A 14,306-nucleotide genomic window follows, 5' to 3' on the forward strand; every position below is an offset into this window, starting at 1 on the left:
GCTGGGTGGTAGAGGGGAAGGGGAGTCAGAGCTGCACTGTGGTGGGTTGTTCAAGGTAAATGTCTGAAGACTTTAAAGGGAAAGAAGGCATGATGCATGAGATTGTTTCATGGGGAAAATCATGTGTTAGATGATACAGCACAGCACAGACCGAGGAACATACAAAACAGAACATAGCCCTGGGGAGACGCTTGGAGGGTAAAGTGTTTGCCCCGTGTGAGGACCCGTGTTCTGGTGGGGGGGTGGCCTGCCTGTGAGCCCAAAACATGGGAAATGGAGACAGAATCCCTGGAGTGAGCTGGCTTGTCATCCTCGCTGCAACAGCAAGCTCCAGCTCCAGCCAGAGAACCTGTCTTCATATATAGGGTGAAGAGTGAACAGGGAAGAGACCCAGGATCAGTCTGGGCCTTACATGTATGTACACACACATGCACACATGCTTGAACACGCACACACATATACACACCACACTCATGTGCTTGAACATGCAGAATACACACATTATATATATATATATACACACACCACACATATGCTTGATATGCACACATATACACACTACATGTACACATATGCCCAAAAACATTGACATATCTCAGGTTCCCTGTGGTAATACTTAGGTTTCCATGGCCATAAAGGGGGAGATGTTGGACATCACGGGCATCATGTTGGGATCACTGGCACAGACGTCACTACGACGTCCTGGAGTCTACTTCAGCCTTCTGCATGCAGAAAGCGGCAGAGGCTGAGGACTCCACCCCTCCTCCTCCATGACAGTGCTCTGAGGAGGACTCCACCCCTCCTCCTCCTCCATGACAGTGCTCTGAGGAGGACTCCACCCCTCCTCCTCCTCCATGACAGTGCTCTGAGGAGGACTCCACCCCTCCTCCTCCATGACAGTGCTCTGAGGACAGGCGCAGCATTTTATTTCTTGGGGCTTCGAGAGCTCATTTAAGAAGAGCACAGTGACAACAAGCAACAGTCGTGAGATGCTACTCAGCAGATCTCACTAGTCTCAATGTGGCCTTGGAGAGTGGGGGCCAAGCAAGCAGAGTGAAGCCAGGCTCCTCAGAGAGGGCTCAGAACATAGAGGAGGGGCTTTGGGGCGAGCCTTCAGATCCAGATGTCAGAACTGCAGTCACCCCCTGGGTACCGAAGCTCATGAGCCAGTGCTGGACCAAGGGGCTCCTTCCCGAAGTCCACCAGAAAGTTGGGGTTCAACTTGAGCCCTCCATTTACAGTGTCTACATCAATTTGCAGCATCACGGAGCCTTCCCTGGAAGAGGAGGAAAGGGTGAGAGGTGACATGTGACCAGCACCCCCACCCCAAGATTTGGTGAGGATAAATGGGTTCCTGGGAGGGGCAGGGCCCACATGGGCCATCTGTCTGGTAGGGCACAGGTGGAGTTCCTGAGTTGTCTTCAGAGCCACGCGATCCTTCTGGAGGCCTGGTGGAGAGGTGACGCTGGACAGTGCCGCTCACCTGATGAGGTCGGGGTAAAACTGCTTGTCCCAGGCGCTGTACAGTGACGAGGTGACGTACAGACGCTTCCCATCCAAGCTGAGCTGGATCATCTGAGGGCCTCCAGGGACTCGTTTTCCCTGGGGAAACAAGAGGTCAGACTCCAAGGGACACACGGATTGACTAAGGGGCTGGCACATCGCCTGGGTCCCAGCGCATCCCCCCAGATTCTCCTGGAGCATGGATCTGAGGGGCCAGTGAGGCCAGGGCGATGTTCTCACCTTGACCACTAGGGGCTCCGGCTGACTCTTTAACTCTTGGTCCTCCAGCACCTCCACAGGGCCTCCTTTGACAATGCTGCCCCCAAGGAAGATCTGGGTTCAGGGGTGCAGAGGACAAAGGGGGCAACAGTGAGAGATACAGTGACGATTAATGTCCACCATCAACCTCACTAGGTCTTGGAATCAGCGAGGACACACATGCCCTGGAGTGTCTGTCTGTGGGGCATTTCAGAGAGCTTTAATCAGGAGGGAAGATGCACCCTGAGCAGGAGTGGGTCAGATTCCAGAGCAAATAAAAGGGGGAAGACAAGCTGAGTCCCAGCATCCAACTCTCCCCCCCTGTGACCGCACATGTGATGTGACCAGCTGCCTCCCGTGCTGCCGCCTCACCTTATGACTACGATGGACTCTGCCCCTGCTCAGAGCCTGAGCTGGGATAAACCTCTCCTTCTTTGTTTCTGTGGGATATTTCGTCACAGAAGAGTAATTCATACAGGTGTGGACATTACAGAAGAGCTGTTCTCCTTGATTAGAATCGTGTGTGTGTGTGTGTGTGTGTGTGTGTCTGTGTGTGTGATAGCATGTGTGTGAGTATGTGTGTGTGTCTGTGTGTGATAGCATGTGTGTGTGTGAGATAGCGTGTGTGTGTCTGTGTGTGTGTGTGTGTGTGTGTGTGTGTTAGCAGCTCACCATGGAACTCTGACTGGCCTGAAACTCACTATGTAGACCAGGCTGGCCTCAAACTCACATCCACTTCCTTCTGTCTCAAAGGTGTGCTCCTCCACACCCAGCTAGCATCCCTTTAGTTTCAGACTCGTTCCCTGTGCTCAGCCAGGACTCTACAGTCCTGAGCCTGTACCCTTGGCTCACATTTTTGCTTTTCCTGCTCCTCCTTTATCTCCCCAGAGAACCTTCCCATCCTCTCCACTTTGCCCAGACTCCTCCACTAGTGCCCCTACCTGCCCAGCAAGGCGTGGCTTCTGTGGGTTAGAGATGTCATACTGGCGAATGTCCCCATGCAGCCAGTTGCTGAAGTAGAGGAAGCGGTCATCCAGGGACAGCAGGATGTCAGTGATCAAACCTAAGGAGTGGGTGGAGGGGCTTTAAGGAGTCTCTCTCCCCAGGCCAGGACCCCATCTGCTGACTTCACCCTCTCCCGGAACTCACCTGGCATTTCGGGCAGCAGCCAGCCCTTCACTTTCTTGGAGGGCACCTGGATCACCTTCTCCACTGACCAGGTGCCTCCCTACATTGGGGAAGGGAGGCAGAAAGTGGGCTGAGAACTGGAGACAGGAAGGGAGCAGACACTGGGCCTTGTGGCTAGGGTCTCCTTCCCTGCAAGCCCCTAAGGCAAGGAGCATGACTGCTTCACCATGGCCCAGCCATTGCTTGTCAGAGTGCCTGACAGAGATGCTCACTATGTACATTTTTTTTGTTTTGCTTTTGGAGACAGTCCCATGTAGTCCACGCTGGCCTCAACTCCTGTTCCCCCGGCCTCCACTTTCCAAGTGCTGGGGTCACGTGTGTGCCACAGGACCACCTTAGGTTTTGAATGAATATATCCATATGGCCACTGATGCTTCAAGCGTCCCTACCAAAAGTCATGCTGAAATGTAATTACCATTGTGAGGAATTAAAAGGTGGGACCTTAACTGGATTTTTGAGACAGAGGTCTCACTATGTAGAAGAGGCTGGCCTTGAACCTGCAATCTTTCTACCACCACATCCCAAGTGCTGGAGTTACAGGTGTGAGCCATTCTGACTGGCTAGGTGGGACCTTTTGGTATTGTTTATTGCTTTTATTTTGCTCACTTTTGTTTTATAACGTATGAGTGTTTTGCCTACATGTATGTCTGTGTACCACACGTGTTCATGGTACCTTCGGAGGGCAGAAATAACTTGTGTCCCCTGAAACTGGAGTTACAGGCAGTTGTGAGCCGCCATGTGGATGCTGGGAATTTAACCCAGGTCTTCTGGAAGAATGGTGAATGCTCTGAACTGCTGAGCCGTCTCTCCAGCTCCTGTTTATTTCATGAGAGATGGTTTCACGTGGCCTTGACTGTCCTGGAACTTGCTACATAGAACAGGCTGGCTGCCGCTTCAGATATCTGTCTGCCTCTGCCTCTGCCTCTGCCTCCTCTGCCTCTGCCTCTGCCTCTGCCTCTGCCTCTGCCTCTGCCTCTCTGCCTCTGCCTCTCTGCCTCTGCCTCTCTGCCTCTGCCTCTCTGCCTCTGCCTCTCTGCCTCTGCCTCTGCCTCTCTGCCTCTGCCTCTCTGCCTCTGCCTCTCTGCCTCTGCCTCTCTGCCTCTGCCTCTGCCTCTCTGCCTCTGCCTCTCTGCCTCTGCCTCTGCCTCTCTGCCTCTGCCTCTCTGCCTCTGCCTCTCTGCCTCTGCCTCTCTGCCTCTGCCTCTCTGCCTCTGCCTCTGCCTCTGCCTCTGCCTCTCTGCCTCTGCCTCTGCCTCTGCCTCTGCCTCTGCCTCTGCCTCTGCAAGTGCTGGGGATAAAGGCATGTGCCACCACCTTGAAGTGATTAAGTCAGAGCTCACTGAGGATGGATTCACCTATGAGATGATTCATGGTTATCTTGAAAATAAACCCTTTATAAAGTCACATGGCTTGCACATGGCCTTCTCATCCTGTGATGTCCCTGGAGGTAGAGTTCCCGACCACCAGAAGCCATTCCTCAACCCTGGAAGGCCTAACTTCAGTCCTATGAGATATCTATTCCTTATCTCTGTCCCGCCTGTGATCCTCAGTTGCTCAGTTATAGCAACAGAAAACAGACTTAGGCAAGGTGGAAATTAGTCTGGCCCAGAGAGAAGAGAGGCCAGCCATGTATCAATCTATCAGCGTTTCTTCCTGGAAAGCCTTAGGCCGGTGGGACCAACAAATGTGGACGCTGAAGCCTGGGAGGAGGTCCTGAGGAGACTTCTGTGTGTGTGGTGGGGGGGGGTCTCAGACTTACCTCATTCTTATAGAAGCGCTGGATGGTGGAGCTGAGGGCACAGCCTACAAAGCCCTGGGTGGCATCTGGGTCATGCAGGAAGCGGACCTCCAGGGGAATGAGCCCATCCTTCATTTTTAGGGACTGAATGACCTCACGACGCTGCCAGTCCCACACATGTAAGTGGCTCCCATACAACCCTGAGATGGGAGGGGACAGGGACCAGAGGCTGGGGTCAGACAGAATGCGAGGGCACAGGGAGAGGCAGGGCACCGACTAGGATGGAGAGCTGGAAGTGGGCACCAAGGTCGCTTGAGCCGGGTGAGCACTCTGCACCTGGCATGACTTAGCCTGTTAAGAGTTGGCCCTGGTGCTGGTTAGAGACCTGAAAGCTGGCGGGGGTGGGGATGGGGTGGGGGGCGGTGAGCCAATGCTCCTGACAGACGAAAGAGTATTCTCACCGGCCTCCACGTGAGCAGGGTTGAAGCCATCTTTGAGGACGTTGGGAGCAGCCCACTCAGTGCTGATCATGACGTTGTGTCGTGGTTGGTACCAGAAGTCATAACCCATAGGAGCAGCCCCTCCAGGCTTCTCCCATGTGCCTTTCACCTCGAAGGTCTCCCCATCAAGCAGCGCAAAACTCCCTGAGCAGGGAAGAAAGGGAGAAAGGGGACTTAGGTAGAGGCGGTGAGCTATTGCTGTCTTTCCCACCCAGCTGGCCAGATCCTTGAGTTCAGATGCCCGCGTGTCTGTTTCAGAGATGGTGGGCGAGAGGTAGGGCCCCTTACTCTGTGCGCTCCCTCTTAGCAACGTTTCCTTCCCTTAGAACTCTGGGGAAATGTCCTCCTCCTAGACAGAGAGCTCTGGGACTTGGCCCCTTAAGCATCATTTGCCCAGGCTGCCACAGCTCCAGTGGTGTTCTCCCCACAGGCTAAGCATCCTCATCGGGGGAAGAATCCCAGGCAGCCATAGGTGGAGCTCCAGTCACAGACGCCAGCTGTGCTCTGTGGGCTTAGTACTTTTTCTCCCGCCCTTCCTCCTCTCCTCCTCTCTTTCCCTTGGCCCCCCCCACCCTTCTCCTCTCTTTCTTGTGACAGGTTTTTTTTTTTTCTCTGTGTAGCCTTGGCTGTCCTAAAACTCACTATGCAGTCCACGCTAGCCTCAAACTCGCAGAGATCTTACTGCCTCTGCCTCCCTAGTTCTATGATTAAAGGTATACATCACTGTGTTCATATAATTTTTTCTAAAATCTTACACACACACACACACACACAGGCACCAAGCCAAAGACTGTGAGGTTTGTTCATGAATTCACAAAGGCAGACATTACATGATGTATTTGCTAGGTTTGTGTGTGTGTTCATATTTTCATGGCTATGAAGATATGACTATGCCTTCTAGCAAACTCGGCAGTCACAGCTCATCTTGTGTGAGTGTCTGTGTGTTGTGAATGTAAGTGTGTGCATGTGTGATTGATTGTACTGGGGGTTGAACCTGAGACCTCAATGATAGGCAAGTGCTCTATCACTGGGGTGTATCTCAGCTTCTTATTTGTATTTTGAGACAAGGTCTTGCTAAGATTCCCAGACAGGCCTTGAACTTGTGATCTTTCTGCCACAGCCTAAAGTATCTGGGATTATCTCCTGCATCAGCAGATCCAGCTGAGCCTCGTCCCTGTAGGAATAGTCAAGACAATTGATGTCACTTGCTGATGTTTTAGACACTGGGTGGGACTCAGCCAGCCGGTTCTCCCTGGCCCCTCACTCCATTGCTCCCCCCCCCTACACAGACGGATGTTTCCCACGCCTCTTATCTGCTGAGGTTTTGACAACTCCACAGTGCCAGCAGGTACCTTTGCCATTACCCTGGGGATCCCCCAAGGTGCTGATCATCACCTCTCCGCTGGCCAGGCAGTGGCTGGTGTGCAGATTGCCCACGTTGCACTTGGAGTGGATTTCACTGGGTTCAATGACCTGGAGGTGAGGAATGGGGTCTGACTTTACAGAGCCAGGAGTCTCCACCCCCTCCTCCCATTCTCCCTGCTTTGTCTGTGAACCCTGTCTTCTTTTCTTCTCCCTGAGGGAAGACAGCAGGGATTCAATCTGGTAACTCAGAGAGCAGCAACAGAAAGGCAGGGAAGCCATCACTAAATCCTCAGTCAGAGAACATCAACCTTCCCCATCTCTTGAAGGCACTCCAGCACCTGGGGCCCCTCCCATGCCAGTGTTAGCTCTGCATCCTCAGCAGCCAGCTGTGAGCATCTGGTGCAGATGCTTGTCCAATGCAGTGTTGAGAGGAAGGCCTGGAGCTCCTGCCTGAGGAAGCCTTGAGCTCCTAGCTGGGTGGGGGAAGACGGGTCTCTCCCCCCCTCAAGAAGAAGCCTCCTCTTCTGGCACCCAGCCCACACTGCTGGATGGTGCCAGCCCAGCAGGCTCGGGTAACTTCTGAGGTCTCCCCTCCCTGCTGCTGAGCCAGACCCCGTATAAGAGCTGGAGGCAGCTGGTCCAGAGACTGGTGGGCCAGCAGGTGCAAGGGTCTCCAGCCACAAGGACAGAGCACTTGCCTTGTGCAACTTCGGGGCACGAGGGTCAGAGCCCACGTCCACCACGTAGACTCGGGAGGAGATTAGACTGGGTAGCATGAGCTTGGTGCGGGACTTGGTGTTGTCCCCAAAGCAGCTACTGCAAGTGTTCCATCCCGAGTGGTGCAGCTCATCCTTCAGGTAGGGCATGGGCAGCCTGTGGATGACCTGGGTGCAGAGGGGCAGGAAGTGCTGCTTACCCAGGCCGTGCCTCTCTAGACTCCCTTTGGGCTTGGAGCCCAGCACAGGCCGGGTTCCAGCTCAGCACCCTGGGCAGTGAAGAGCTTCCAATGCCATTCCAAGGGGGGACAAAGAAGGGTGGAGTTAGGGAACCAGAGCTGCGCTGGGAGTCTTAGGGGAGCCAGCGACCATACCTCACCTCACCTGACTGTAATGGGGAGACTTTGGGTCAACATCCACAGTGGCCAAATAATCTGGGGCCTCGATGCCAGTGTTTCGGTAAATACAGGGCAGGTAGACAATCTCCTCCCGGGGTCCTGGGGAGTTGAGAGGGGGTTATGGTAATGAGCTGGGCAGAGGCAGCCCGGGGTGAGCTAAAGGGCTAAGGCTAGGCCTGAAGTCCTCAACCCTACCACAGAGTCAGCAGAGGATGCTGGCTCACACACACGTTACCTTTCATGGCCTCGAGAGGGGTAGCGTAGCCTGGGCCACACTTTCCGCATTTTGTGGCTGTGGAAACAATGGGAGTGTGTTAGCTGGAGCCGCTCTGGAGCGTGCAGTCTCCCTCTCTCCAGTTGTGACGCACGCCTGGCATACGAGGGCTGACCCACTGTGGCCTGGATCCTCTCTCCAGCCTCACCACGTTGGCCTTTCCATCCCCACCCCCCAGCTCTGATGGGTGTGAAGCTGTGGTGGGAGAGTGGAGTCACATGACTGGGACGTGGACAGACACTCTGGCAGGGGTGGCAAGCGTTTGGACAGTGGCTGTGTGCCTAAGAGTTATGACATTGACTTTCATTCCATCTCAGCCCTCCTGGCTGGTCATAGGAATGTGGGAAAATTATCTAACTCAGTGTCGACTTCATCTGTGAAAAGCAGGTAACGAGAGGCACAGTGGGCTGGGCATTGTGACCACAACTATAGGGGCAAAAGCTGGAGGGACAGGAGTTCAAGACTAGCCTTGATATACAGCAGAAAACTGAGTAGGGGTGCATGCCTTTAACCCCAGTATTGGGGAGGTAGAGGTAGGCGGATCTCTTTGAGTTCAAGGCCAGCCTGGTCCACCTAGTTTTGGGACAGCCAGAAATACACAGAGAGACCCTTTCTCAAAACAACAAACAAGCAAAACTGAATTAGGGCAGCTGGAGAAATGGCTCAACTGTTAAGTCCCCACCAGGCCACTCACATTCACCTGGACGGTCAGCTCTAGAGAGGTCAGATGCCTCTGACCCCTGTGCGCAACTTTACTCAACAGCACACACCCACACCCAAACATACATGATAAATGAAACTAAAATAAATCCTAAAGAAAACAAAAGTATCCAAAACAAACAGCTGGGGGATGTAGCTCACTGGTAGAGGGTTGCCTAACACTGAAAGGCCTTGGGTTCAATGCTCAACTGGAAAAATCAATACAACAACAGACAAAATCCCCAAGGGGCCTTTGTGGGCATCTTCCTGATGTCTGTCCTTGTGGAATAGCTCCCAGGGAATGGGACAGGCAGCAAATGCTGCCAAATTTATCCAGGCCAGGGGTTGGGACTTCCTGTGTGCAGTCCTAGGTCCTGAGCCAAACTGCTGCTGGCCACACCCGGGATTATGCAACCAATCCAGATGAGGGGAGATCATCTGTGTTTGGTCAAGACTGATAACCAGCTGCCTGTCCTTGGGCACTGGCCTAGCCCCCACAGCTGCAGGGCGAGGCCCTCCTGACCCTCCAGTCACCAGGTTCACAGGAAAGCCACCAGGATTCCAGGCTGAGAGCCTGGGCCAGTCCTTGGAGGACTAGAACAGGGAAGGGGCTGATGTAGATGGAAAGAAATCCTGGCCTGGAGTTCACAAGAGCTGGGCTCTCCCTCCTGCCCTGACCCAGGGCCTCAAGTGAGGCAGGAGAGGGGTTGGAGAGATGGCTCAGCGGTTAAGAGCAATGGCTGCTCCCAGAGAACCCAGATTTGAGTCCCAGCACCCCCGTGATACCTAAGAACTGTCTGTAACCGCAGCTCCAGCGCATCTGGCACCCTCTTCTGGCCTCCTCGGGCATATGGCATACATGTGTGTACACAGACACCAGCCACACATCCAGACACACAAAATCAAAACACTAAGAAAACCGTAAGAAGCAGTCAAGTCCAGAGCAAAGCCTGCTGCTGCCTGGGAGCCCCACGTCTGGAGAGCACAGGAAGTAGGGAGGCAGTGACAGCCCTGTAGAATCCAGAAACCTGGCTTCATCTGGAAATTCTTGCCATGTAGCTCAGGTTGGCCTCCAACTCACCAAGATCCTTCTGCTTCAGCCTCCTGAGTACTGGGTTACAGCCATGAGCCACCACCCATGTTTGGGGTAGGTGAAGAGAATCAATAAAGAGCATATTTGAAGCCCAGCACTCCTGAGGCAGAGGCAGGAGGATTTCTCTGAGTTCAAGGTCAGCCTGATCTACATAATGAATTCCATACTCAAAAAAACCACACACAGAAACAAAACCCCAACAAAACAACAACAACAAAATAGGGGAGCTCATTTGGGGACTGGACAGGTGGCTCAGGGGTTAAGAGCATTTGCTGTTCTTGCAGAGGACCATATGGTTCTTAGCACCCACATGGCACTCACAGCTGTCTGACACCTGGCCTCCATGGTCACGGGACACGCCTGTGCTGCACATATATACACATAGGCAAACACTCATAAAATAACAACATCTTTAAAAGAGGAAAGACATGGAGGAGGGTTGTCCCGCTATCCCAGGGTTTGGCTCCAGGCTGCTAGGTTGTCTTTCATTGTAGGCCATCCTCCAGTCCTAAGCATCTCCAGCAAGGTCTCTGGCATTCTGAGTTTGGGGAACTCAGGGAAAGTTCAAGTGGGTTTCCTCTGCCAGGCTGGCCATTGGGAAGGGCCAGCTGCAGGGGACCTCAGCATTCCCTCCCAAACCCGAGCCTCAGCCTGACTGCAGGAGCTCACAGGCAAAAGAAGAGAGCTGTGGGACTCGGGAGGGGCTGAAGCAGCTCCTCAGTGGGCTCCTGTGGCCACTCTGAACTCCCAATGCACTGGTGATATGGAGCAGCTTGAGAGGTCTGGGCTGTGAGGCTGTTCTGTGCCTCCCCAGCAAGAGACAGACCCAGTGTCTGTTTGCTAAGGTGACAGATATTGTCACAGAGATATTGGGGCTCTTCCCAAGAATCCCCACTCCCACTGGAGTTTCTCAGTTTAGAAAGATGCTCCCCTGCCCCTGTCCCTTACTCTCTACCCCTGCCCCTGTCCCCTGCCTCCTACCCATGTCTGCTGTCCCTGTCCTCTGCTCCCTACCTGTCCCCACCCCTGCCCCTGCTCCGGGCCCCTGTTGCCTGCTCACTACTCCTGTCCACTGTCCCTGTCCCTGCCCTTGCCCCTGCCTCTGTCTCCTGCCCCTGCCACCTACCCCTGTCTGCTGCCCCCGCCCCCCACCCCTCTCTGCAGAGGCTGGGTAGGATTCCCAAGGACCACTTCTGCAGTTCCTCCCTGCTCCTTCCTCAGAACTTGAGCTGGACTGAGAAGCATGACTGCCTGAGTGTGAGCTGCGTATGCGCATGCCTGCAGGGTAGAGATGAGAGTCCAGTTCTTTCTTCACTGCTCTCTCCAGTTTTGAGTCATTTCCTGGAGGAAGAAGGACCCTCTAATCTTGGGGTGAACTAGCCACGGCTTTGAGAAGCCCCTTTTCTTACCCATGCTGTTGGCTGACACTCTTGTCCTGCAGGATTTGCCAGGAATGGGCAGAGCTTGCCAGAGACCAGTGCTGGTGCTGGAGGCCGACTGCACAGGGAAGGGGCAAAGGGAGGGAATTTATGCAACCAATTGGGGGAGAGGTGGGGCAAGGGGAGGGACCTGGCTGCTGTCCAGGGTACACTATACAGGGCTGCTGGCCAGGATGCTATCAAGTGGCCTGGCCATTCAAGTTACAGGGTGTGTGGTGTGTGAGTGTGAGTGTGTGTATGTGTGTGTGTACACACGTAAATACATCCGTGCCGTTAGTGGGTACCTATGTATGTATTAAGTTTGTGTGCCTGTGTAACATTCTCCTGTGGGTTCCCACGCATGTACCTTTATGTTGGTGTCTGTGTGGGTGTGAGTTAGTGTGTGCCTGTGTCTGGATGTGTACATGCTTGTGTGTGTCCACATGAGCAGATACCATGTGAGGGATGTGTTTATATGTCTGCAGTCACATGTTCCTGTGCTTTCAAATGCTCATCTATGTGTTTGGCCCTGTCTGTGGACATTTTGGGGTACCCAGGGCTGTGGACCTGTTTGTTCCTACTTCTACATCCAAGGCCAGCTTTCTCTTAAGATAGCCCTCTTTGTCCAGACTTCCGTGCTCCAAAAGGCACATTCTTGCTCACCCAGACCCCTCGCCCATGTCTTCCCGCAGCAGCTGCCCAACAGAGCCAAGGTGAGAGAGGGAGCCTAGGTTCCACTTTTCCCAGGACTGCTTCTGAGCCTTGAGCTTAGCAGTGGGAGAAAGCCCAGTGGCTGTTATAACTGCCAATTACCCTCATAACCTCAGGAGGTGAGAGTGGACTTCCTCCCACCAGTCTGAGGATAGGTCCTCTGAGGGCTGCATGCAGGGTCAGAAAGAGGTCACCAGATGCTGCTGTCCCCAACTGGCCTGTGACAGAAAACACTCTGGGGCACTGTCTGTCGTGGGGTGGGTCCTCTAGCTTGAAGTGCAAGTGTCTGCTCAGGTAGGTAACCCTGCGGCTGTGATATGCAAGGGACAGGCACCCCACCACTGCTTGCTGAGGAACTCTTTATGGCTAAAGAAGGCTCCTGCACAGTAGGGGCTCCCTTCTAAACCCCAGATTAGGCTCAAACCATATCCAAACACCTGTTTGCAGGGAGAGATCCTTTATTAAGTGGGAAGAAAGTTAAAGTGTCTGCCTTCAGACTCAGGCAGGGTCATTGTCTTGCAGGTCTCATTCTGGTTTTTTTTTGGGGGGGGTATTTTCTTTGGTATTTTTTTATTAATTTTTTCCATTTATTTTGCATATCAACCCCAATTCCCCCATCCCTTCTCTCCTCCCATTCCCTCCCCTGACTCCCCTTCTACCTCCCTATCCATTTCTCCTCCGTGTTATGGGGGATCGTTTGGGGGTTAGGAAGAAAGCTGTTGCCGGGAAAATTCCCAAGAATCCACAAGGATGGCCCCAGCAATAGTGGAGAGGGTGCCTGAACTAGCCTTCTCCTGTTCTCAAACTGGTGAATATCCCGTGGGAGGCCTTAAGAAGAGAGAAAGGATCTGTGTTAGAACGGGCCAGGATGTTGTTGTAAAGGAGACAGGGGACAAGTGAGAAGGGAAGGGGACAAAGAAAAGGGGTAGGGATATCTGTCCAGAGCTCAAGTGGGCTAGTGTCCCATCGATGGCTCCTCAAGGTAACTTTGAGGTCTGAGTCTGTATCCGCTTATAAGGAGAGTTGCCTTGGGGTCCACCCTCTAACTCAAAGCAAGCTTTATTGTCAGATGTGATCATTCTTTTTGTCTAAATAAAAAGGGAAAGTTTAAACTCTAACATAGTAAAATTATATACAATAATAACAATTATCATGTAAGAATTACATTCATAATGTCCAGTCCATTTGTATTTGGCAAATTCAGAGAAAATGCTCCATTATCTATCCTGTCTTTATGAGTTACTTTCTATTCTAGCTTGTATCACCAACCCAAAACCGTCCTTTATGTCTCTCAACCATATACATTTTATATCTCTTTTGTGAGTTTCTTTTCTGAATTTGATAACATGGAGAACTTCCACTCCATCAGAGACCTGAGAAGGATATATAATATTACCTGAGTAAACAGGAAGTGCAACAACTTCTAAAACTAAGAAATGACAGAAACATCTGGCTGCCTGGACAGTCATCTAAGGTTCCTCTGTAACATTGGGGCATTTATCTTTGGCTTATAGACCTAGAATATCTGACAGACTTTTCTGTGTAGCAGGAATTTTGTAGGACTGTCCTGTCTTGCTTTGGTAAAATATGGCAGTGGCTTTCTTTTGTGTCCTGCTTATCCGATTTGGACAGCATACTGACAGCAGTCGAGGCAAGGGCAGTTTCTTGCCCAGTGAATAACTTTTGCCACAAAAAAAGCAAACTCCATATGGAGTTTCTTTGATGCTTATCACCTTCTCTGAAGTAGATTGGTGCTGCCAGGAGCACATATGTCTCATTGTTATGAAAAGCCTTATTCTAAAATGCCATATTCTATAGAATTCTGGTGTTTGAAGTCTATCTAAAAATATATCTCTGTTTGACCTTGAAAGCATACCTAACAAGGCTATAAGTTTGATTGTAGTGGCTATCAACCTGCATTTCCTTATCATCCAGGATAGTTTGTAATAATAACTTTCAAGGACTAGAAATTTACATTACATTGTCAAATGAGATGCAGACTCAATAACTTAAACAAAAGTAGAAACATATGTACAGCATGTTATAACAAAAAACCCTCAAATCTGTATCAATATACAAAATATCTTAAATAAGAGTAAAAACATATATAGTATGACAAGAATAACCTTAAATTTGTATTAAACTTGTATTTAAGACTAGTAGTTTTTTAGTTTAAAAGTATATTTAATAATCTACTCTTTTATCCTATCATTTCTATATCCCCCTTTTTTCATTTCAGAACAAGATCCCTGAATCTAAACTCCTTTATTCAGCTTTTTTTCCTGTTGATAACCAATAATAACTTGTAACCAACCCCCCTAAAAGTATTCAAAGCCCACTGAAACCAAAATCCACTCACCCCACATCTTGGGAATGTGGGTATAGTGTTCTCTAGACTGCTTCCTGTTGTATCGGGGTGACAGCATCTTTAGGGGACCCTGAGAA

The 14,306-nt window shown here is 51.6% G+C and overlaps 1 protein-coding gene across 1 annotated transcript; it reads right to left on the reverse strand.

Annotated features, from left to right (window-relative positions):
• Positions 1-909: 909 nt before the first annotated feature.
• On the reverse strand, positions 910-11,245 carry LOC119800919 (methanethiol oxidase). The gene is made up of 12 exons (XM_038311296.2): positions 11,142-11,245; positions 7,902-7,958; positions 7,653-7,765; positions 7,251-7,436; positions 6,540-6,660; positions 5,149-5,331; positions 4,709-4,887; positions 2,911-2,989; positions 2,703-2,824; positions 1,744-1,836; positions 1,484-1,602; positions 910-1,276 (listed from the first exon to the last, which is right to left on the reverse strand). The coding sequence occupies exons 1-12, from the start codon at positions 11,143-11,145 to the stop codon at positions 1,114-1,116; spliced, it is 1,419 nt and encodes a 472-aa protein (XP_038167224.1). The 5' UTR covers positions 11,146-11,245; the 3' UTR covers positions 910-1,113.
• Between the last annotated feature and the right edge of the window lie 3,061 nt (positions 11,246-14,306).

This window comes from Arvicola amphibius, chromosome 14 (assembly GCF_903992535.2).
Source record: "Arvicola amphibius chromosome 14, mArvAmp1.2, whole genome shotgun sequence".
NCBI lineage: Eukaryota > Metazoa > Chordata > Mammalia > Rodentia > Cricetidae > Arvicola > Arvicola amphibius.

Coding starts and splice junctions, on each gene's coding strand:
- LOC119800919 (XM_038311296.2), bottom strand. Junction 2,990..4,708: donor AGCGCTTCTATAAGAATGAG/GTAAGTCTGAGA, acceptor TCCCCAATGTAG/GGAGGCACCTGGTCAGTGGA. Junction 1,837..2,702: donor AGCCACGCCTTGCTGGGCAG/GTAGGGGCACTA, acceptor CCCTGAACCCAG/ATCTTCCTTGGGGGCAGCAT.